Source organism: Metopolophium dirhodum, chromosome 1 (genome assembly GCF_019925205.1).
Source record: "Metopolophium dirhodum isolate CAU chromosome 1, ASM1992520v1, whole genome shotgun sequence".
NCBI classification, from domain to species: Eukaryota; Metazoa; Arthropoda; class Insecta; order Hemiptera; family Aphididae; genus Metopolophium; species Metopolophium dirhodum.
In genome coordinates, this window is record NC_083560.1 from 12,361,637 (window position 1) to 12,388,979 (window position 27,343).

Sequence of the window (27,343 nt, forward strand, 5' to 3'; positions counted from 1 at the left end):
TCAGTAATCACTAAGCCTATGATATTACTAAGTATATTTAATGATATTATTGTGAATAAAGTAATTTATATATTATAAGTATAATATTTATAACATATTTACATGGAACCTTGTTTTAAATTTTCAATCCTTAGCTATAAAAGTTGAACACTTTATACATTTTTAACCACAAAATAATTATTAAATTTTAAATTTGATACATTTTGTCAAAAATCGATCTTTAAATGCTTGTAAATAAAAATTGTGACTATGTATTTTTGAAATTTTTCAACTGTTATTGTAACAATATAATATCAGGAACCTTGTATTAAATTAATACCTACATTTTTGCACAATAAATACAATTTTATTGACAATTATAAAAAAAAATGTCCGTAAACAGCTCACAATGAGTTAATATATTTTGGAAATGTTATACTCAGGATTTAAAGAACTACAATCATTAAACTATGATAATAACCAATTTCCATATTTTCCGACAAGCGTATTTGTTTTGCACGATGTTTTGCATATATAACATTTGAACTGAATAAATATAATTTGGTAGTTTATTAAAATATTGTATAAAAAAAATAAAATTGCAATAGAATTATTATAACATGTAAACTTACGTACTTTAATTAATGGAAGGTATCAGTGAAGTTTAGTTTATTTTAAAGTTTTATGTAACATGTAAAATTAATTATAAACATATTATATAGTATTACAATCATTATATAATATGATAATTATACTTTTTTTATCTTAAGGGTTAGGCATTTATAATAACACAGTTCTTACATTATTTCAATGGTATCAGTGTCCAGTGAAGTTTAGATTACTTTAATTATCAAACGATTGAATACGAATTAATTATGTACCGTCGGATATTATTTGATGACAAAGTTATTGCAATGCAACGGTGACCCAAAATTTTTTACGAGGGTCAACTACCTTGAATTGTACGATGACCATGATTTTATTAATCTATTTTGCCTTTCAAAAGCAACGTTTAATACAATTTTAAGATCAATAGAACATGAAATATATCCTCCTTCTACAAGGTAAGTAGACTTTAATTCCAGAAAAAACATTTTGTTTTCATCGCATACCTTATATTAATTTATTTTTTCAGAAACAGAGCGATATTACCACCTAGTAAATTGTATATGATGCCGAGGTATCTCGCTACAGGTTCATTTTTGTTGTGTGTTGCTGACTTTGCTGGAGTCAGTGAATCCTCAGCCTGTCGATAGGTTCACCAAGTTTGCAGGGCCATAGCTAGGCAAAAGCCAAATTTAATTTCATACCAACAAATGATATTGATGAAAAGAGGGTAGTCAATGGATTTTATAGCCTCAGTAGATTTCCTAGAGTAGTAGGAGCTATGGACTGCACCCACATAAAAATGCAGTCCCCAGGTAGGCATAACTTGTAAATACTATTGCCATCTGTTATGTTTGAAAATATTAAATATGGAGTGGCTAAACATTTCTTTATATTGGTTCATATATGTCCAAAAATTTTAAGAAATTGTGATAAATATGAAAAGGATCATTTGTCTATTAAATTATTTTTACTGCAATAAATGTGTTGCCTCGGCAGTACGACTCTTCTTTTTTCCTGAAAACATATAATGTGTAAAATTGTATTAATTTCTTTTAAGAATGATAACAGACTTTATGGAAATTATGTGTTATGTTTACTCACTGTAAGGAGTACTGAGAGGTGTACTAATTTTGGATTTTAGGTAATGAGGAGTCACCACACTTTGTTGACTGCCACTTGTACCTGAAATAAATACATGTTAATAAACATTTATGTTATCAAATTAGATACATGCATATATTTTTATGTTGTGTATTTTGTCGTAGGCAAGTTTACTTTAACATACCAATGTGGGTGCTGCTACTGCCTGCCACAATAGTCTCAAAAATAGGGGCACCTGAAGCAATTTTTTCTTTCATTGCTGGTCCTGGAAAAAACGATAGCATATTCGTGTTAACATAAATAGTAAACTTCAATTAATTGTTTTAAACATTAGGTATATTTGGCAGTATTAATATTAAATTATACATTTTGCTAGATTTAACTAGAAGATTATTTTATAATTTGTTTGTTTTTGTGGGCAAAACATTTATTTTTAGTTATGTTATCATTAGGTGAATAATTGAAATTTCAATATTGAAAACTAAGAAAATAATTGCAATTAAAAAGACATTTAAAAAAAATGGGATTCATGATTTATGAATGGGTAAAATCCATTAGGTAAAAGTACAATACATTGACGCTTCTGATGAAGAAAATACAGAATTTTTTGAAAGTGATATATCTGTAGTAGATTTAAATGATTTGGTTTAGAGTTACATTTTAAGAATAGACAATATATTTTTGTCTTTCCTGGTATTGTATATGAAAAATGTAAGTAAGACTGAGAACTTAACATTATGCTCCTATACTATACAATATATCCTTGTAATTTGTTAAAATTCAATGTTTTTAGTTAATATTTTTTTAAGTTTGTAAAGTTATTTTATTATTTCATAAATATTACCAACTGTTGGCATAAAAACTTATGAAGAATGATTGAATTTAAAAATGTTTTCAATTACCACAGTTAGAATTAGATAAATATCAATAGAAACAATTCTTAAGGTGGTCATGGGATGTGAACCCACCCCACACACATACAAACGCTTGTATAAAATTTTTCAGTTAGCCCAATTTTAAAAATGTTATCTATGGGTAGAATATTGTGTGAGAAATCAAAGAAAACTTTAGTAAACTTACCTGTTTCAGTGGAGAGTGGTTCAGTGATCTTTGTGGGAGTTTGGACAGTTAAATCTAAGATTTTAAAATGTAATACAAAATTCCTCATAACTTTCTCAACCTTTATCAAAAAAAAAAAAATGTCTACAAGCAAATCAAATGAAATTTTTATGATCGATTGAAGTTCATATTTTTACAAGACTGGATATTCACTCGATTTCTCATGAAGCAATTTTCTTATTTTGTTGTAATTTAAAAACTTATAACCCTACACACTTGAGGATTTATATCATATTTTAAAATATTTTATAAATATAATAGGTTTACTTTACACCAACAGCTGAATACTAATACAGTAGTATAATTAATAATATATAATTTTTATCATAAACGTGAGTATATAATATATATTTACTATGAACCTTAAGTTTTACTTCACACAATTTCAAAATCAATATTATTCAAATTGTAAATTTCATTTATAAAAAGGTTTTTAACCAATGTAAATAATAAGTAAGCGGTAGATTCACTTACATTTTTACATAAAAGTATCAAACATTACTCTTGCTATTGTTCATCTAACAGCAGAATATATTGATACATTTATGAATCATGTATCGATTTAAAAAAAGGAAACCAAAGAAGTACAATACAAAGACCGGCTATAGGAAATTATGTTTACTTATTTTTTTATTATTATTCAAGTATAATATAAAAATTGGATACTTATATTTAAAATTAAATGCCTAATTTAATGTAAATTTGTATTTATTTACGCTAAAGCATGAGCGCATTCACATTTATTAATGAAATATAAAAGATAGGTATACAATTGAAAGTTATTTAAATACAATGAGATAATTATAATGTCAACTTATATCTTATACATGTACTTGGAAAAGTCAAAAATATAATTCCATCACATGGTGGAAAGGCATGACAAGGGTCAATGTAGTATGGTATTTGATTAAAATAGTGAAAACATCATCACGCTAAACTGTAATAATAAGTGTGTCTACACAAGACAAACAACATAGGGTATTGGAGAACAACCAACATTTTTGAAAGACTGATGCTCAATTTACATCAATTGCGTTCACCATAAATCATTTACAACACCTCCCATTAATAGTTTAACAACCGCCGGATATAGTCCGAGAAAAAATATGTTTTTTAACTCAATGTATGTTGTGAATAATCTATAACAGACCTTAACTAACAGCATTACACTGATGTTAGCCCTTGTCATTTAAAACTTCCCCAAATATATATGTAAAAAAATGTTAACTATTTACATTAGGTAAATCTTAAATTACTACTAGGTAATGTTAATAACTGCACAGGATCTGCACCAATTTCTTTATCTAGCTAAGGATCTTGAGTGCCTCCTGAATGATCCTGGGAGTGGTTGTCCTTTTTTGGCATCCATTTAATATCACTTCCTTCCAATATGAATCTTGGTCGTTTATAATGTTCTGAACTAACCAGCTGTTCAAGGATCTTAGGCGTCACACAAATCACATTTTGGTCTTTCCAGTACTTCACCAAGTTCATAGATCCCAACGTTGAAATGATATCCGTTTGAGTAATACTAGTCATCTCACTAGAATAAATTATGTAAACTATTAACTGCTCTCCTCGTCATCAATAATTGTTAATAAACGTATACCTTAAGTTTTTAATTGATAAAGATCCACGAGCATTTTTCAGAATTTCCAACAGTATCCACGACCAATAAGATCTGTATGACAATTTACCAAGATCACTCAATGGCTTTTCAGGACTGGCTACAAGTCCTTCCAACTTGCTCAATTCATAGCTGAACGCTATTAATAGTTTACCATAACCTTTTTTCTGGAATGGTGGCATTGTTAATATACAAGCTACATTGTAGCATTCTTGTGACTCTTTTTCCTAAAATCGAAAAAAGTCAATTTTTAATATTCACAATTTAATTTTTTTTTTTTATGAAAAATTTAATAAGTAGACATACTTTTGAAAAATATCCAATAAAATGTTCACCATCTTTGTCAACTTTCCAAAGGATGTAAAACAAAAATGGTTCAACATCAAAGTAGATTGTTTTATGGTCTAAAAATAACTTAGCCAACAGACAAAGATTCTGACAGTACAATTTGTGTTGACTGGAATTCACTTCCCAGATTGATAATGATTCTTTATGGTACACTTCAACACCGGGGGGGTTTTTCCATTTGCATTGGGTCTAAAATTTGACACAACAGTTATAAGACAAAAAAAAATTATTATTATATTTAATTTAATGCCGACCATATGGTATCTGAATGATTTTTCTAGTTTGCAGTATTTTAAACAATATTTACAAATCCAAATTTTAGATTCTTTTTGGTATTCATCTGGAAATGGACTAAAATACCACGTGTCAATTTCAAAGATTCCCAACTGTACTTTATTGATGTATTTAATTTTAGTTATCGCCTCGTGCTCTTTTTCCAATGCAGATGTAGTTGGATCCATTTCTTCATAAGACTAGTTAAAATAAAATACAATGAAATCCATTTAAATGTCTACAATTATTTCTTTAGACAATTTTTGTTTTACATTTTTCGTAATACCTAGTTACATTTAATTTTTTTTTTTTTTTTAATATGGTATAGTTTAAGCAGACTAGTACATAAATTTTTATATTTAAAAAGAGCCCACTACAATAATAAACAAACAATATTAACTTATTTCCAGAGATCTTAAGAGGATGCAGCACTCAATTTGTTTTCTTTTCCAACCCATGCAAAACATAGAAAATTTACAATAGTAAATTTAACTATTATCTGTGTTTTTTTGCTTTTATAAATTATAGGGCAGAAAAATTTAAAAATCGTTAGCCAGAGTCCAAACACAGATAACATTTTAATTTTAAGTTTGTTAATAGAAAATAGATCAATACCCAATTGTTGTATTAAATCAAACAACAGTTTTGGTTTTGTTGATGTGAATTTAGTATGTTGCTTAAGGGTCATAGAGAGAAACAAAGTTTGCTGACATCCTTTTACAGCAGGGGCCAGCAAACAAGGGCCCGTGTCGCAATTTTATGAGACTCGCGATTATAATTTATAATTGGTATAAAAATATGGAATATCCCATTATGTTAGTTGATAATGTTAATTATAAATTAATATACCAAACAGCGATGAAACTTAAATAAATTAAACTAAACTTTGTTTAACATCTAAACTGTAAAATGTAAATAAATTAAGGTGTAAATTTTAATTTTTTTTTATTTTTTGGCCCTTGACACCAAAAAAATTGCCGACCCCTGTTTTACAGTATGCAATATGGCTAACATTAATACAAGATAACCTTTAACAATATGCATTTATTTAACATTATGATAAAAGATTAAATTAATATTATTTATTAAATAACAAGTTCCCTAACTTTATACTTTAATAACAATATTCAATAAAGGTAAACGTGTTGATTGAGTATCTACGCGCAAGCCAAAATGGCATACGACAGAATTTTAAACCCACAAATGCATACCATGTGTTATTCTAAATAAGTTACTGAGTTTGAATATTTATAACATTATACATAATTACAAAAATCATAACAGTCTAGCAATTTAATTTGATCATACAGTAATATAGTGTATAATTTTTACCATTGGAACTTGATTTATCTCGTCGCGTCTACGTTTTTGGTTCCTTGTCATCTTTCTGTCGGACTGATTTAGAACATCTACATTTTTATTAACATCATTCTGTTTCCAATTTTTCTCAGAAATATCAGATCTTGAATTCCTTATCCTAAATCATAATTTGAAGTTTTAATTTTTAATTGCCTACTGTACATCAAAATTAAATGATTCTTACCTATCTCTCGGTACCCATTGATCCAATCTTCGGTCGCACCCTTCATAATGTACATAATACTCAAAACGCTTTTCTGTATCATTGAACCTCGTATGTAAGACTTCAGCGGAATCTAAAGATTAACAGACAAAGAAAACATATTTTATTTATTAATCGGTAACATAATATTAAGAAAATATGTAAAAATACTTATCAAGTTATTGATCAATAATAAGTTGTCAATTTTTTTTCCTGTTTAAAAAAAGAATTTCAATATTTGTGCTTATCATACGGGAACGAACATGAAAATATTTTGAGGTTACAGAGGTCTTAACACAAATATATATATTTATGATATATGTATATATAATTATCGTATATAATTCATAATAAGACCTCTGCCAGAATGAGAGGCAATGATAAAAAACAGTCTTTCTGTCTTCCTCATTCCACCACACTTCCCACTATTTTATTAATGTAGTCATGGCCTATCTATGGTCGAAAACGTCATATGCAAATAATAAATAATATGGTCGAAAACGAACAAAAGAATGACGAGTCAACGACCCAGGTGTGGCGCTTTGCGTTTGTCGGACGACCTACATATTGAATGCCGCCGGTGTTGTCGTTTTACACATAGTCGGGCGTCGGAAAACAAAATAACAATCGTGGAAACAGTGTATATATCATAGACATAATATAATAATAATATGATGTTGCGCACCGGCCGACGACTATAGATTGCACAGCATTTCGTCAGCGATGGGTGGTGGCATCAGCGTTCCAAACCATACGATAATACGATAATTTTACAAAAAAAATTTATTATCATCAATTTACATTTAGGTAATTAATAGGTGTATAAATTAAAATAGAAATACAATAATTTTTTAAAATCACAATAAATTTTCTTTAAAATTGTATAGATTTAGAGCAACAAAGCAACAGTACAAATAGCTGTTAATAGTGTTGAAGAACATTCTTAAAGAAATAATCAAGTTTTTGATACGAAAATTATTCGCTAAATTTTGCTAAATACGATAATATTTTAGATGGTGTACGATGTATCTATCAAAAGAGGTTGGCAACACTGTGTGGCATGGCAGCGCTACGAGCCCGCACCCGCACGAGCACGGCGACTTCCAGCGAATCGCGCTTACGCACACACGCACAAAAATCACGTTGCGTGGCAACCTAACCTTGATTGATGGTTCCTGGCGGTGGCTTCAAAAGGAGGATAACAAAAATGTATCTTTACGCATCGATCGATCAACTACCCCATATTATCAATACTATAATAGTTAGTTATTAATAACATCCAGCCGATTGTGTGTACTCACGCAACGAGTCATCGTGTCGGCGGACCATGCAGTGTTCGCCCACGTCCAGCGGGCCGGCTTCCGATGAATCCTCGGGCTTCTTCCTCTTCGACGAGCTGTTAGCGGTTTTCGGGTCGTTCGGGCCTTTGGCGTTCCGCTGTTGTTGTCTCTTCGTGTTGACGGACATCGCGCTGTGATTCACGACTATAATAATTACAGGGCGATGGCTAAGACGATACCGTGTATAAAAAGCGCACAGCGGAGGCGAGATTATCGCAAAACCAATGAGAATATCAACGTTTCGATTTTTAACCAGGCGGTTTAACCGTCAACCACGAGGACTATGCGACAGCGATGAGTTTTATCGAGCACTACCGTCCGCTACACTAGTACAGTGATGCTCGTCAGCCAGACGCTACTACAGCGCACAAGACTGAGAGCGGCGAACGTCGGCTATGGGCGTCGGCTATGGGCGTCGGCTTTGTTCGGGCTATGCGCCCCGCACCGATGCCGACCTGTGCGCAACACTGTGGCGTCCCCTATACGACCTCGCCATCGTCGTTATAGAACGAAAAATTGACGTTTTGTGGAGAAACTAACTTAAAAGATATTTCTGAGTTTTGGCCTCCTTAATAAATTTATAATTTTTTTTAAAAAATTATAGTCATAATACTGTAACGATTGTCGTTATTGACATCATACATTACTCCCTACGTTGAACGCGGCTAATATGCGTCGTATCAATGACCGACCGGGAATCCTGGTAGTCTAAAGTTTTATAGTTGAGAGTCAATTACTGATAGTGGTAGTCAATGGGTGACAGAGACCTGAAGAGGAACCGCGGACGACCGGCTCAACCGACGTTGGATATTAGCACCCATAACACACCACAATCCGATCAGTAACTCTAGTTTATATTATAAGTTTGTAATCATATGTTGTAATATTAATAATAACAGATACATACAGGGTGATCCATTTAACGTAAGATACTATTTCGTTTAACCATCTACTTATCGAATAATAAGTGTCATACGTTAAATGGATCAACCTGTATAGTGTTGAGTACGTTGATTACTTTGCTTCTCCTAATCCGCGGTCGACTACCCCAGACTTCGTAAATATAAACAGAACCACAACCAAGCAGCATACGAAGCGACAGGTGGTGAGGAGACATTACAATACACCTTTATTTAAATTTTATATATAAAATTATATTAAATATTGAAATATTATTTTTAAATTTATAAGTACAATAAACTAATCAAATTTTTATTGTTTATTTTAATATACATATTTTATTTATCATATTGTTTATTTTATTTATGGTGGGGCGATAACAAACAAAAGGGGGGGGGGGGTAATAATTACATTATTACGAGAATACATACAAATGTAAATACGTAATATTTTCAAATAAAGATTAGGGATTTACCATTATTTTAAAAATTCTATATTAAAATAATGTCCGTAGTCCGTTATTCGGAGAGTACGCAAGAACCTCTGTCAGACCGGTGTCCCGTCAAATTATCGTGGCAATATTGTCGAGGTAATAATATCGCGGAAATAACGTCGGGGTTCATTTCATAGCACATCACTAATCTCGCGCGTCATTATTATCGCAAGATAACAATAATTTGTTTGTTTCGTGTACGAACGATCGTACACGACAGTATTCGTTTGGTAATAGAAAACAGCACACAGCCTGCTTTATGGAGCATATTACCAACCAAAAAGGTGGAATAATACTAAAATATAATTATTTCTTATACCAAAAAGAACGTGAAACAATAGATAAAATCATTTGGAGGTGTTTTTATAGTATTAAATATCCACACTGACAATATTGACAAACCATCACCGCTCAGAATCGTTTTTCGTATACAATGATATTATTATATTATCATTAAATTAAAATTTAATACCATCCATTATACAGTGACATTCTTGTATCCTATTGTACAACAGAGCAACATCCACATACCCACCTTTTTTCCTTTTTTCCTTATTTTTTTTGTTTTTACCACGTTTTTGAAAATTCTTGGAATTTTTAATATTTATCAAACCAGCTTTTATAGAAATTACTCTTCTATAGGTACAACAGCACAGCGAGTTTCTTCATATATGATATTTTTATATAATGTTATGCATTTTAAAACGTACCGTGACCCAGTGGTCCGTAACAATAATATGTAAAATATTGTTTTAGGAATTTAGGAAATATTTTAGAAAAACGACAAAATGTATCTAATATTCCCGGCTTATTGCTATAATTAATACGCTTTTCATCCAATAATCTAACTATTTTTCCAAAAGTCATTAGCATCACTCTAAAAAGATATTATGCTTTAATGACATTTCAGTAAAACGATAGTTAAATAGCGATTAATATAATTTGATTGAACCGTATGACAATCACATATTGTAACATTATATCGTTTTGTATTTTCGTTAATCAGCCACAAAGTACATGGAATAAAGAAAGGATCCATTAGAGTCTAATAGTCTCTAACGATGAGACAATATTACTTTAATCGAAAAACATTATGTACTCTTCACAATGGAAATTACTAACTAGATTAACAAATAATCAGCAAAAAAATGCTGAAGTAGAAAATCGGATACCAACATTGTTTTTCTCCGCTCAGAATCTTAAAAAATAACTTAAATAAGAAATTAATCTAGAAGCTATTAATGAATATGTGTTATTAACTTCATGCGTTTTAATAAATGTACTGTTATTGTATATATAAATGTTAAGTAAATAAAAAAGATAATTTAATTTAACGTAGTTTTTTATATGTCTTATAAAATATTGGGTGGGTAGAATAAAATCTTTGCTCCTTGTGTGAAAATAGTTCGCCACGCCACTGTGTCACACTAATAAGTCTAGTCTATGCCGAATTTTGTAGTTCAATATACTCTAAATTTATTATTTGTATTAATACAATGACAACGGCAACAAACCTTGTATGGTATCTATAATCCAGTCCCGGTCATATCTACCTAACGATATAATTCCCATACATTAGCGAAAACCAAATCAGTAATCTATATATTAACGAACATATTAAGGAATTTTATAGAATAGCTAGTTATTTAATAAAATAACGTATTACATACATTACTGTTAACATATATAAATCGTATATTATAGGTACATTTATACCTGCAACCGGCAAATATACATGCAAACAATAGCCGCCGATGGTATAAACAAATTAATTGGTGATCGAGTGGCCATACATGAATGCCCTACCTGAAAAATAAAATTTGGCACGGAATCGCCCTCCTAATAAAAAATATCTAGCGTCACCACTGATTATGATGAACCTTGCATACAATTAGTAATATTGTTTAATCAACATAAAATAAAATTGTCGAAAACAACCGAAAATTTGTATATTTAATTTAATAATATTTTTTTTTTAAGTGATTCATCTTACGGAAGGTACAACGTTGATAACTTTGTAACGAAATTATGCTCACAACACGTAAATTTTTATGACATCGAAAAATAAATAAAATATAATTCATTCAAATGTGATAACTTATTATGAATACTTGCCATGCCTCGTTCTGAATTTTTTTATCTATGTAATCCGACGAGTTTACGTCATATAATGACGAATGACTGAATGAGTACGTACTTGTTCTATTAAATATTTTTCGTTCATTGTATTTTGTTTATTAAAATAAAATAAAATAAGTAAGTATTACAATATATACCTATAACTGATATCTTATAAAAAATTAAACTCAAACTGAGAGGACCAAGATAACGTACAGTTTAAGGATGTATATAGGTAAAATACTAAAATTATTTGGTTTTACTCCAACAATTGTGAAAATTATAATATGATTAGTAATAATTAATATGAAATTAAGAAATATACTCATGTCAGGCAATACTTAACATAATATTTTGAACAAAGTTATTGGGTTCTAAAATAATTGATTCAAAAATGTATTGATATTTAAAAAAATTCTACAAACTAACTACTTGACTTAGATTAATGTTTTTACTACCAAATTGACCATATAATCAGATTAACAAATTCGCTATTTTGAATTTTTTATTTTCAGTATTAAATATTAAAATAATTGTTTATATTATAACATTATAATATTATTATTATTTATATTATGTGTGACTTTAATGACTAAAAGTTATAAATTAAGAAGCACTTGGGAACAACCACTTGTCCACATTTTTTCAATATTAAAAAGCATTGTTATGCCGTAATTCATAAGTTATCACGGTTTTCATATTAATATAAACATATAAAAATATATAACTATCGTTAGTAAAATTATTATTGAAACATGCATGCTAAATTGGTCATGAGATACTAAAGTGTATGCTATTTTACTCATTTAATAATATTACGTAACACACAAGCTACAATCAGTATCTATATTTTCCAGCGTAACACACTTTCCATAAATCAAACTCTTGATCATCTCTAAGGCGGTCATAATATATACAACCTTTTCTCAGTAAGTAGCATAAATAGTATTTGAAATTATAGTAAAAACAATTACATAAAATTGATTGATTTGATGAACAATATTTTCCGTCGACTTTAACGATCGACTTATTTTGAACACTTTTTCCAACTCATTGTCTAAGGAAATTAAAAATGACCAAAGATAGTATATCCGAACGCCGTGTATACCCGAACAGATAGTTTTACATTGTGAAATGTATTAATAGCTAAAATTATTTAGCTGGTTATGTTTTAAATTTGTATATGATATTATTTTATAAAAAATATATTAAATGTATAGGTTTTATCAGGGACGCAGTAAGCAGACCATTACAATACTTATACTATGGATAGTCGCCATTATAAATGTGTTAATGTGAAAATAATCATTTCGATAATTACGAAAGTGTTTTGTGTGGATACCACTACACATTCGTTATAAGCCTACGTATCATTCAGTGTCGATTACAAATCACACTGTTGTTCACCAAAGGTATGTTTCAGTACACGAGCATCTTATCCAGTATATGAGTCACCAATCCTGCCAAGAAATGTGTGTGTAATGTGTACAATGAGTAAATAAAAATCTGATAATATTGTATTATTGTTAACATTTTGTCTAAATAGCAAATATATCTCTAATGTATTATCAGTTTTTGGTAAATTACTTTTAAAAAGGGTTGAAAATACGTGAATCGTTACTTCAAATATTGATGGCTGGACAGCCACATTTTATTTACATCGTAAAATAAATGTGTATTATGAGCACGAGCATGGTATTGAGGACCCGAAACTTTAATGTTGCCAGACCACATTATTTTAAAAACTTCGGCACCATAATACATTTCACTTGTTTTTGCATTGGAAAAAAATTAAGAAAGCATTTATTTACATTATTTTTTAACATAATATTTAAAATTTATGCCATCCTTGTCGCCATTTAGTTATGAATTACTGACAACATGAATAATAAGTAATAATACATAGTCTTTTATAGTTATCTATTGTTAACTATATTATAAATCGTAAAATTTGGCGTACAAACACGTTGGACGTAAACCGGCACCCGTGGCCGATGTCAACCAATATCCGACCGCCGTGTGTACCCGAACAGATATTTTTACATTGTAAAATTAATTAATAGCTAAAATTATTTAGCTGTTTATGTTTTAAATGTGTATATGATAATATTTTATTAAATTTATAGGTATTATCAGAGACGTAGTAAGCCGACCATTACAATACTTACACACTATAGATAGTCGCCATTATAAATGTGTTAATGTGAAAATAATCATTTCGATAATTACATGGAATAAAGAACGTATCCATTAGAGTCTAATAATCTCTAACGATGAGACAATATTACTTTAATCGAAAAACATTATGTACTCTTCACGATGGATTCCGATAATAATATTATTAGCTGTAGGAAATAATTTTTAATATATGTTTCTACATAAAATGGTGATGGAGACTATGGAATACTAGATTGAGTCTGAAAATAGTCTAAAACTATAACCGATTTAAAACAAGTATAAATTAATATATTTTTTTAATATATATTATTTTCTAGTTTTCAATTAATTCTATTGTTTTTAAATTTAATTAAAATAATTTATTTATTATTTTTTTTATTTGATTGGAGGATTTTATTTGTTTCAAATACATTTATGACTTATATAATACATACAATTATATAAATTTACTCCTTTATAGCTTGTGGTAAAGGTGAGAGTTAAATCCTAACAAAATGATAATTAATTAATTTAGTAATGTAATTATATAATAGAAGAAATAAAACCGTTTATATTTATTTGTTAAGAAACGAGAACCGAGATAACATAAAAACGGACATATAGAATAGTATGACTAAATTGAATACAATAAAATTAATAATAGTAGTAAATGAAATATATACAATTGCATAATATGATACCTACATAGAACGTATTACCATTTGTTATAACTTATAAATACTAGTAGTAAAAAAAGGTGGATAAGTGGATGTCGCTCTGCTGTGAGACAAACTTATGAGGAATCTTTTAATGCATTTTCAAATCTTAGATTTAAACAGAAAAATTTTGATGAATTCTCAACTCAAAATAATTTGCTAATTTTCGTAATTTTTCCGTATTTTGTCAATATTTGAACTTGCCTAAATGCCTATAAATAAAAACCGTGACAAAGGATTTTTAATATATTTTAAGTGTCAATATAACAAGAAATAAGGAGCCTTGTATTAAATTTTCAAGCTTTTTTACCCAACAAATAATGTTTTATTTACATTCATAAAAAAAAACTAATAAAATTGGAAACTTAAAATGTTCCTTAACAGTTTAATACAAATCTAAATATTTTGAAAATTTTATAGTGTATAGAAAATACAAATATAAACAACCACTGCAAATTTCAAGTTTATACGTTCATTTGTTTTAGAGTTACACCAATAACCAAAATCGATTTTGCATAAAAATACCCGTTTTTCCTTAATTTATTTCTCCCGGCTTTTTTGAAAATTATTGAGAATTTTAAATTTTGACCTTCCAAAAGTACCAACTAGATTCATTTTTCCTTCGAAAAAGATACTGAAGTTGAAACTCAAAGCATTATTTAATCGTGTACACAGCAAAAAAATAAAAAAACACACATCATTGTAAAATCAATACATTCATCGTTCCACTCTGAATCTAAAACTATTAATAACTGTTGATTTTTTATTTTTATTTTTATTTGTTATTTGTTTAAGATTTTAATAATTCTAATAAATTTACGTGAAATAACATGAATATTTATATTTTATATAATAAATTATATCCGTCGTATATTTATATAAATGACGAGAACGTTATTAATAATAGTATGGCCATTTGTCAAAAAATCACATAAAAACACACAGACATACACATTACACACCTATGATGTATGTATACACACATGATGTAATGCTTTACTTAATTAATAATATCTTTATAATGAAACCATTTTTAAAAAATTTAAATATTAACAATCTATTTACCTATATTATTTAAATTCTTAATTTATTATTTATAATCACATGGCTAAATAAGCTCCTTTATAATTGAAGGTCTCTCTCTTCGTGTGATTTTCATGTTGTTATAAGTCTTATTTTATTGAATTTACTTATTGTATATAAAATATTACAGATTGTAAATATACTATTTTGTTAAATAAAAAAATATATAAATAAACTAAGATTTTTTAAGACGATCAGTCAACTTACGATATTACTAAGTATATTTGATGATGTTATAGTGAATAATGTAATTTATTTATAACCTATTTACGTGGAACCTTATTTTAAATTTTTAATCCTCAGATAATATCAAAGTTAAACATTTTATAAAATTTTAACTACAAAATAATTATTAAATATTAAATTTGATACATTTTGTCAAAATTCCAACTATAAATGCTTATAAAAAAAAATTGTGCCAATGTATTTTTAATATTCTGCAACTGCTATTGTTATAATATATCAGAAGCCTTGCATTAAATTTTTACGCTTTTTACCCAACAACTAAAATTTTATTGATATTTATAGAAAAAAAAACTAAAAACTAACAATGTCCGTAAACAGCACAAAAAGAATCAAAATATTTTCAAATTGTTATGGTGTATAGAAAATGAAAATAAAAACATTCAATTGTTATAAACTAGCTGTTGAGATAACTGCTTAGTTTATAAGTTGCAGGCAGCAAGACTGTTGGTAGAGGATTTCTTAGGTAGAGTTGATAAAATAATTAGACTGGTTGAAAGTTTAAGTTGTTTATTGAATTCTTCTGCATAAAATATTCTAAGTCTAATTTGACAAAGTTGTTATGTTGTCTTTCGCGAAGGTGCTCGTATGTAGGTACTGTGGTGTCACACGTCTAATCTACAGGCCGTGTCGGGTCTGGTTTTATAGGGCCTCCTGCTCTCCCACTTCCCCCTAGTCTATCGACATATCTGGGGATTTCACAGGACGTTGTTTAATTAATTATCAATACATTCCCACGCCTGGTCATTCCAAGGATTGTGTCCTGTTATCGTGTTTGCAATATATGTTATACGCCCTCCGTCACTAATCAGATACTATGCATTATATATATATATATATACATGTATATTTCAGAACAATATCTAAATATTATATTCATACATTTATGATTTAATTGCAAGTGTAGGATCTATTGAAATGCGGTTTCAATATCACATTGCCCTCTCATTATATTCCCACAGGTTTTCTAAAGGATATATGACTTTGATTTATTTGGCCAACTTTCTATATGCTATTGTTTATCTAGTTTTTTATGTTACCTAATGTAGCCGAAGGCGAAACGATCACAATAATATATCATGTGTATTATTGGGTTCGTTACACAATATAATTTTCATGTATCTACAGTTATTCGTTTATGAATAATAATAAAATAACAAAATTGCCTTTGAGATATCAAGTGAATATCCAATATTGTAGAAATATGAATTTCAAACGCTCGTAAAAATTTAATATATTTGCTTCTAGACATTTTTTTTTTTTTTTTTGATAAATGTAGATAAACTTATGAGAAAACTCGTATTACATTTTTAAATCATAGATTTTTAAATAAAACTATAAAACTTTTTATGAATTCTCAACTAAAAATAATTTGTTAATTTTTGTGATGTTTCCGTATTTTGCCAAGATTTAAACTTTAAATGCTTATAAATGAAAACTAAGGATTTTTAAACGTCATTGTGACAATACACAAGGTGTGTTCCATTTTCAAGCTTTTTTACTCTACAAATAATGTTTTATTTACATTCATAAAAAAAAACTAATAAAATTGGAAACTTAAAATGTTCCTTAACAGTTTAATACAAATCTAAATATTTTGAAAATTTTATAGTGTATAGAAAATACAAATATAAACAACCACTGCAAATTTCAAGTTTATACGTTCATTTGTTTTAGAGTTACACCAATAACCAAAATCGATTTTGCATAAAAATACCCGTTTTTCCTTAATTTATTTCTCCCGGCTTTTTTGAAAATTATTGAGAATTTTAAATTTTGACCTTCCAAAAGTACCAACTAGATTCATTTTTCCTTCGAAAAAGATACTGAAGTTGAAACTCAAAGCATTATTTAATCGTGTACACAGCAAAAAAATAAAAAAACACACATCATTGTAAAATCAATACATTCATCGTTCCACTCTGAATCTAAAACTATTAATAACTGTTGATTTTTTATTTTTATTTTTATTTGTTATTTGTTTAAGATTTTAATAATTCTAATAAATTTACGTGAAATAACATGAATATTTATATTTTATATAATAAATTATATCCGTCGTATATTTATATAAATGACGAGAACGTTATTAATAATAGTATGGCCATTTGTCAAAAAATCACATAAAAACACACAGACATACACATTACACACCTATGATGTATGTATACACACATGATGTAATGCTTTACTTAATTAATAATATCTTTATAATGAAACCATTTTTAAAAAATTTAAATATTAACCATCTATTTACCTATATTATTTAAATTCTTAATTTATTATTTATAATCACATGGCTAAATAAGCTCCTTTATAATTGAAGGTCTCCCTCTTCGTGTGATTTTCATGTTGTTATAAGTCTTATTTTATTGAATTTACTTATTGTATATAAAATATTACAGATTGTAAATATACTATTTTGTTAAATAAAAAAATATATAAATAAACTAAGATTTTTTAAGACGATCAGTCAACTTACGATATTACTAAGTATATTTGATGATGTTATAGTGAATAATGTAATTTATTTATAACCTATTTACGTGGAACCTTATTTTAAATTTTTAATCCTCAGATAATATCAAAGTTAAACATTTTATAAAATTTTAACTACAAAATAATTATTAAATATTAAATTTGATACATTTTGTCAAAATTCCAACTATAAATGCTTATAAAAAAAAATTGTGCCAATGTATTTTTAATATTCTGCAACTGCTATTGTTATAATATATCAGAAGCCTTGCATTAAATTTTTACGCTTTTTACCCAACAACTAAAATTTTATTGATATTTATAGAAAAAAAAACTAAAAACTAACAATGTCCGTAAACAGCACAAAAAAAATCAAAATATTTTCAAATTGTTATGGTGTATAGAAAATGAAAATAAAAACATTCAATTGTTATACACTAGCTGTTGAGATAACTGCTTAGTTTATAAGTTGCAGGCAGCAAGACTGTTGGTAGAGGATTTCTTAGGTAGAGTTGATAAAATAATTAGACTGGTTGAAAGTTTAAGTTGTTTATTGAATTCTTCTGCATAAAATATTCTAAGTCTAATTTGACAAAGTTGTTATGTTGTCTTTCGCGAAGGTGCTCGTATGTAGGTACTGTGGTGTCACACGTCTAATCTACAGGCCGTGTCGGGTCTGGTTTTATAGGGCCTCCTGCTCTCCCACTTCCCCCTAGTCTATCGACATATCTGGGGATTTCACAGGACGTTGTTTAATTAATTATCAATACATTCCCACGCCTGGTCATTCCAAGGATTGTGTCCTGTTATCGTGTTTGCAATATATGTTATACGCCCTCCGTCACTAATCAGATACTATGCATTATATATATATATACATGTATATTTCAGAACAATATCTAAATATTATATTCATACATTTATGATTTTATTTTTAATACATTTTAAATCATTTTATGCGATTACCAATTTATAGTTTTTTTTTAAAATTATTATTCTTGATATAGCTTCAATAACTTAGGTTATTAGCTTATAAAAATATTAAATATTAATGCTACATATAACTATAGTTTATAAGGTTGAATACAAGGTTATTCTTGATTAAGATATGGTTTTGCTGCGATATTGTCTTAGATTGGGCTAAGGAATATGTCATGAATATTTCATGAAAATTAATTTCCATATTTATAGTATGTGTTAAATATACCTACACAATTCAAAATTGCTCAACAAAATACATAAGATATATGTCACATGTCTTATGAACCAAACATTCAGATTTCACAAGTGTTAAAAGTGAAATAATCAAGATAAAAATATAATAGAAATTGAAAAATAACACTCGTACAAGTGTTCAACATTGACGTACACAGTACCTTCATATTATATAAACAAACTCAATATTTGTGCGATTTTTTGATTTTGTAGGTACCATACATTAAACTCTGAAAAGTGAGTAAAGGGGTGTCTCTCAGCTGTACAGAAGGTTACAAGTGGGTCACTGTAAATTGATGGTGTTAAATTTGATTCCAATGATAAATTATTATCAGTGTACCTATAAGAAAAACAATTATGAGCGGTGGCCACGGTTTGTCAATCTAGGATATTTTATATTATATTATATTTTATTTTATATTCTTATTATTAACACGGTAGCCGGTAAGTTGTATTACTTGCATATTATCATATTCTAATATTTGTGTATAATAATATACTTGATAAAAGGTACCCACGAAAAATATTTTAAATATATAACCATACCTAAAATCCTTCTGTTCCGTTTAAATACCTTATTTCGTCCAAATATGTACACAAAATAACTATAAAAAAAACATGTTTTTTTATGTTTTTTGGTTACAGAATAACCTACTTGTGTAAGAATCTTGTTTTAAATATTCAATCCTTAGCTATAAAAGTTAGACATTTTATACAATTTTAACTACCAAATCATTTTTAAATTTTAAATGTGATATATTTTGTTAAAATTCAAACTTTAAAGGCGTATAAAAAAAAATTGGGCCTATATATTTTTAATATTTTTCAACTACTAATGTAATAATACAGGCATATAGCAGGAACGTCAATCATTGACAAAATCGATTTTATTTTTTTGACGTAAATGTATGATTTGGCATTCCTGAAGAGTGCGTTACACATGCATGTGTTGTTTCCGTATTACACACGTACGACATGGACAAAACGCATTTACGCAGTCTAGAGTAGAACTCGCTTAATTTTATTGTAAGAATAAAAATACCTATTATTAAATGAAAATATGATAAAATTTTGGAGGGCAAGAAGTTGAACTTTTTTTTAAATATTTAAAATTTGATTAGTTAAAGGTTAGGTTATTTTTGATATTTCTAAACGATACAATGAACGTTAAACTGGGTATAATGACAAAAACATAACGACTTGCTCTCAGAAATATTGTCATAATTCAATTTTATAATAGGTGTTTTTACTCTAGAACCTATACAATTTATATATAATAATTAATAGTATATCTACTACTTATTATATTCGATATGGACTGAAATTGTCGTTAAATTTTGAAAAAGTAACTATTCGTTACGCATTACGTTTTGAATGAAAACATAACGTGATAAAAATAATGTCGGGTGACGCGAATGTAATTTATATAAAATATTTAATGTAATGAATAACGTAATTGAGTTCCTTATCGAAATTAATTTACCCAACACTGGATAGTTGTTAGTTCGTAGTTCTGATGATCAAGCCAGGATTAAGGGGAGGTAGACCCTAGGCTAACAGCAGTATTTATATAGTCTATAATATTATCATATGAAAAAAAAACCTAGTTCGCAGGGACTAAAACTGTGTGTAGTACGAAATACTAAGTGTGAAACACGAAATAAAATAGTGTGTAATGGCCTGTAATGACTAGTAATTTTTAGATTTATTAATTGCAAAATTATTTGATATTACATTGGGAAATAGATTGTTAAGAATTTTAAATATTAATAATTATTATTATTTGGAGTCATTTTTACAAGATTTGCTTATAGATAGGTACAATATTTAAAATATTTAAATTATTTAAATATTACAAAATAAAAATATTTTGAATGATTAATACGTTTAATAATACAAATAATTATCAAACAATAGTGTTAATGAATGTAGATATTCTTTTAAAAGAACCATTAACATAGGTTAGAAAATCGTTGTTTCAAATCGTGATTTGAGTTGTAATTAAATAATATTAACAATGTGGCAATTACACTAATTAGTTTTTAAAAAAAACAATTGATCAATAAATTGCATGTGACTAGTAAATAATACCTGACTAGAATCGGGGATTTTTTTCCGGGAAATTTTATTTCGCACTTCACTGTCTGTATATTATAGTTCAGTGCATTTGCTGTAAAATTATTTATAATAATTAATAATCGTACCAATATACCGACATAAGACGTTTTATTGTGATGTAGTCTGTAGTCTGTACTCTGTAGACAAAGACAAATAGAAATTGACTACTCTATGTTTATGTGTATGGATTAAATACACTTTGTGAGAAAAATCCCCCCCCTCCACAGTAATTCCAAATGTAATATAAAGTGTGTATTACGAAAAAATTATATTATAAGTTCGGAGGAAAGGAAATTACTAGTTTACTAGTTTCAACAATTATATAATATATTAATAGTCTAAAGTAAATTATAGTTCACTAAATCTAACTTCGTACACATTCCCGATACCCCTAACATTTAAAAATTAGCCATCTATGCTGCAGCTGAATTAAATCCTGGGGTATGTCTTAATTTTGAAATATTATAATGCTCGTCAGTCTGATGCTGATTTGTCCGTTAGTGAATGTTTTCGGGAAAGCTGTAACAGGAGCATATGCAGTGATTGTGCGCGTGCCGTCGTACGGGTGTCAATGACTGCGGCCGCCGCCCGCCCTACGCTACCGCGGAAACCGAAGGACTAGCACGTGCGCCCCTGGTACTCGGGCACAGTTTTTACCGATACACGTATTTTCAAAGGTTTTGTAACACAGCATTAATATTATATATTAATATAATAATATTTAATATTATTCATTTATCATAAAAAACCATAACAATGTTTTAAACAACAGAATTATAGGTCTACGTTTATGTCATGAAGATTAGAGATATCTCTCATCTTCATGGTATCTTTATCACGTTTAGCTCCGAGCCGCGCCGATGCGTCGACACCGGAGACCCGCGCTCTGCAATCTGTATATTATAATAATATATCCTCTGTATAATATAATTAATAATAATTAATCTTATTGTTAAATAAATAATTAAAGAGTAGAAGTACCTAAATAAAATATAAAATAAATACTGATAGTACTGCTCGTAATAATTTTTATTTCAAAAGTAAATTCAATAATTAGTGATGAAAATAATTTTATATTTTTCAATCATTCTGTATATTGAACACATCCGAAGATATGTTACGTAAAAAGGTTATCAATGTTATTGAATTAATTATATTATTACCTATATAGAGTATAATATATGGTATGTTATTGTTATCGACGTTCGAAGACATCGTCATTTCGGTTAAAAAATAAAAACATACAAACAAAAATTAAAAACCAATTATACCATTAGATTCTTGAGACAGTACCTGATCGCCTATAATATATTTGAAAACGTTATAATATTGTCACCAATCAAAATTATGAACCGCCAAAGTGGACGGGTAGTCGACACCGTTTAAATTTTTAACATTATTAGCAAAAGAAAATTGTTTATGTTTCACATCTGCCAGGTGTTCTGCGACAGCTTGTTTATTTTAAAATTGAATTGTTTACTTGTTTTATAAATTTAGTTATAACAGATTATAAACAAGGAAACAATATAAACGCGTTCAAACATTCATACCTAGTTCCTGTCAAAATAAAGAGAAATGTCGTTATCCTGTGTTCAAAAATATATAATATAATATCTGTAGTGGATTGGAATTATTGTATTAACAATTTCAGATTTACAAAAGAGAAACACTGGATATTGTTATAATAACGAATTAGTTTTTAATTTTTACAATAGAATAAATATTCATTTGAGTTTAATACGAGAGGGACGCGATAGTAAAGTGACGCACGACGGGGGAGAGGAATCTACCGAACGGTATGAAAGTCGGTGCAATGCCAGAATACTCCGACTATTACACTATTGACCGATATAAATACCGTCCGATAGGTTCGGGTGTGGAAGTTTCTACCTGAAATTCGCAAATCTGCCCGGGTGGGTCTTGCTACAGAACAGGTAAAAGACTGGCGCTTGGTCGTCGGTCTTGCGGTCTTTTATATGCGGTCTATCGGCGAGTTTTCAGCCGGTCTCGTGTTTTGTGACAGAAACCCGAAACCGCAAAAGTGCAATCGACGATAGACGCATAAATATTAATTATATAATTAAGAACAGGGCGTACTAATACAGTGGAAGGCTTTCCCCCGCCCACCCCCCCCCCCCCAAAAAAAAAATTTGTATTTAATCCATACACATAAACGTATAGAATAGTCAATTTCTATTTTTCTCTATCTACAGAGTACAGACTACATAACAATAAAACGATTTATGTCGGTATATTGGTACGATTATTAATTAGGCATTATACATAATTTTACAGTAAATGCACTGAACTATTATATACAGACAGCGAATTGTGAAATAAAAATCCCCGATTCTAGGAAAAAATTATCCCCCGACTTACAATCACATGAAATTGATTGATCAAATGTTTTTTTTAAAAGCTAATCAGTGAAATTACCACATCGTTAATATTTAATTACAATATATAATATACAAGGTGTAGGAATACTTTTAATTAAAAAAAATAATAGGTATTATAATGAATAGTTTTCAAACATTAACAATAATAATATTATTTTGTTTTATATCATGATTTGAAACAACATACCTATGTTAACAGTTCTTTTAAACGAATATAGGTAACTACATTCATTAACTATTGGTTGATAATTAATTGTATCGATCGTTAATATTTTTATTTTATAATATTTTAAATATTGTATCTATAAGTAAAACTTGTAAAATCTATTCCTAATAATAATAGGTAGTAATTATTATTAATATATAAAATTCCTATCCATCTTTTTCTCAATATAACATCAAATATTTTTCAATTTATGAAGAAAACAATTGTAAAAAAAAGCTACTAGTTATTACAGCTAGGTCATTACACCCTTTTTTATTTCGTATTCCACGCTAAGTGTTTCGTACTGCACAAAGTGTGTCGTACTACACACAATTTTAGTCCCTAGTGGGCCAGAATGTAGTCGAGAGACGGACTACTTTTATACAGCTGTCTCATTTTAGAAAGGGGTGTCATTAATTTTATTTCACAATAATAGAACACTTCATTTTAGATTCTGAGCGGAGCAAAAGATCAAGTGGTTTTACATTGGTGTTTTTTTTTCTATCCTGTGTACAAAACTTCTACCAGAAGGAATGCTTCGATTTCAATATATACAGTAGTTTATCTTTCAGCAAGTTGAATCAAAATGGTAGGTACTTTAGAGAGGTCATTTTACGATTTTATCAATAGTATTTTAATGCCAAGGGAAAAACTACTGACAAATTACAAAAAAAACCGCTAAAAATGGGATTTTAATTTCTAACGCTTTGTTTATCACCATAGAAACGAATAAAAATAACGATTTTAGTTATTTTGTTGTAGCTTATAATATTAATTCAACTTACAGGTTATACTAAAATATGATAACAATATAACATATCCAGACTGACAAACCGTCTCCGCTCAGGATCGTTTTTCGTATACAATTATATGATATCATTGAATTCAAATTTAATGCAATCCATTATACAGTGACCCACTTGTAATCTACTGAACAGCAGAGCAATATCCACTTACCCGCTTTTTTATAATTAATAAGACTCCTTGGAACCCCACATAATATATGATGCCCATGTGATAATATCTGATGGCCTATCCATTCTACGGTCTAATCAAACATATTTTGTCCTCGGTAACGCGAGATCACCGCCTTTGCTATCACAGGCGTGATAATGCCTATGATATATGGAGAACGGAGGTAAACAGGTTCGTTTAAGAGTTTAAGACAATCGGTAAAGAGGATGCCACACCCAAATGTGTTGTATCCGTCTTAAAAGTGCGGGACATGGCAAATTTACCCTCAGCAGATCAGCATCATTGATTTAGGTACTCGTGTGGTGATTCTACCTACCTCTTCTTCGTCGGTGTATTATAATACTATGGTACTGCTTAAGTGCCGCCCTAGGCGTGGGCCTATGTCGCCTACCCCTTGAGCCGGGCCTGCCTGGGGCCGTACTATAATGTTTAGCACACTTGGGGAGATAGGTGACAAAGATTGGTGCCATTCATTTATCTCAGATTGTCGTCGCGACGAAGGTGAAAATACCACGCCGCCTACAACATCCAGCGGTAATATATTATATCTGGTGAAGAGTGTATTGGTGAAAACGAACGAAGCCATTCGTCCATCTGTGATTGTCGTAGCGGTGAAGGCGAAAATTCCATGTTTTTATCAGGTTCAACGCGTATACCCCCGGTGTTGTAGGTGGAGAAGGCGTTGCAGGTCGTCTAACTTGAGATAATGTAGTCTGCGACTGTTGTTCGGGAAAGAAACCACTATCTTGAGTCTAAATAAAAAATTATTGTTTGTTTTAAATTATATTATATTGAGTCTAAGACATAATTTTTATTTAACACTTACCATATCCGAATATCTGAAGGGGTGACGCTGCGGGGATGGGCTAACGGGCATTGATTGTGGACTAAACCAGTTAAGCATCCACCATGGTCTTTGTCCATCTTGCATACTATCATATAATGCCGGAGCAATGGGCCTTGGGGTAACGGGCCTTGGGGTGACGGGTCTTGATGGCGGTCTATTAACCCGCTAAAACCATATTATGCACATTTTATAAATAATTTAATTTAAATACAATAATAATAATAATAATTAATATTTAAAAATATATATATACTTACTAATACAAATGTCCTCTCTGGTGAAATAAAAAAAAAAGGTGGAGTATCTTCTGGAGGAGTCGCTGCAAGATCCCTATTGTAGCTATCCCCGTTAAACCACGACAAACTAGACTACGAATCATTAGACATCTAAAAAAAAATACTTACGTCTAGTCTTCTTACGTAAGTATTTTTTTTTTTATTTTCACATTATTCAAGAGTTACGTATAAATCGATTTTTAGATGTCTAATGATTCGTAGTCTAGTTTGTCGTGGTTTAACGGGGATAGCTACAATAGGGATCTTGCAGCGACTCCTCCAGAAGATACTCCACCTTTTTTTTTTATTTCACCAGAGAGGACATTTGTATTAGTAAGTATATATATATTTTTAAATATTAATTATTATTATTATTATTGTATTTAAATTAAATTATTTATAAAATGTGCATAATATGGTTTTAGCGGGTTAATAGACCGCCATCAAGACCCGTCACCCCAAGGCCCGTTACCCCAAGGCCCATTGCTCCGGCATTATATGATAGTATGCAAGATGGACAAAGACCATGGTGGATGCTTAACTGGTTTAGTCCACAATCAATGCCCGTTAGCCCATCCCCACAGCGTCACCCCTTCAGATATTCGGATATGGTAAGTGTTAAATAAAAATTATGTCTTAGACTCAATATAATATAATTTAAAACAAACAATATTTTTTTATTTAGACTCAAGATAGTGGTTTCTTTCCCGAACAACAGTCGTAGACTACATTATCTCAAGTTAGACGACCTGCAACGCCTTCTCCACCTACAACACCGGGGGTATACGCGTTGAACCTGATAAAAACATGGAATTTTCGCCTTCACCGCTACGACAATCACAGATGGACGAATGGCTTCGTTCGTTTTCACCAATACACTCTTCACCAGATATAATATATTACCGCTGGATGTTATAAGCGGCGTGGTATTTTCACCTTCGTCGCGACGACAATCTGAGATAAATGAATGGCACCAATCTTTGTCACCTATCTCCCCAAGTGTGCTAAACATTATAGTACGGCCCCAGCCCCCAGGTACTCCCGGAATTTGACGTACTAATTTACGGGAGGATATTAAATACCACTCAACCCAGCCAAAATGTAACTGATTGGGCTGAGGATTGCTATAATGATATCCTGGAACTTCACATGTTAGCACTTGAA

The 27,343-nt window shown here is 29.5% G+C and overlaps 1 protein-coding gene and 1 long non-coding RNA gene across 2 annotated transcripts; both read right to left on the reverse strand.

The window, feature by feature from the left end:
* Window positions 1–867: 867 nt before the first annotated feature.
* On the reverse strand, window positions 868–1,954 carry LOC132953657 (uncharacterized). Its single transcript, XR_009665671.1, has 3 exons — window positions 1,874–1,954; window positions 1,690–1,770; window positions 868–1,602 (listed from the first exon to the last, which is right to left on the reverse strand). It is a non-coding gene; the product is annotated as an uncharacterized LOC132953657 (long non-coding RNA).
* A 2,154-nt stretch (window positions 1,955–4,108) lies between these two features.
* Window positions 4,109–26,663, reverse strand: LOC132953593 (histone acetyltransferase KAT8-like). Its single transcript, XM_061025976.1, is given in 12 exon segments — window positions 4,109–4,161; window positions 4,164–4,351; window positions 4,418–4,662; window positions 4,742–4,972; window positions 5,038–5,256; window positions 6,389–6,533; window positions 6,600–6,711; window positions 7,919–8,101; window positions 21,573–21,615; window positions 25,714–25,809; window positions 25,884–26,069; window positions 26,652–26,663. Coding segments are annotated over 12 exon segments (1,713 nt in total).
* Between the last annotated feature and the right edge of the window lie 680 nt (window positions 26,664–27,343).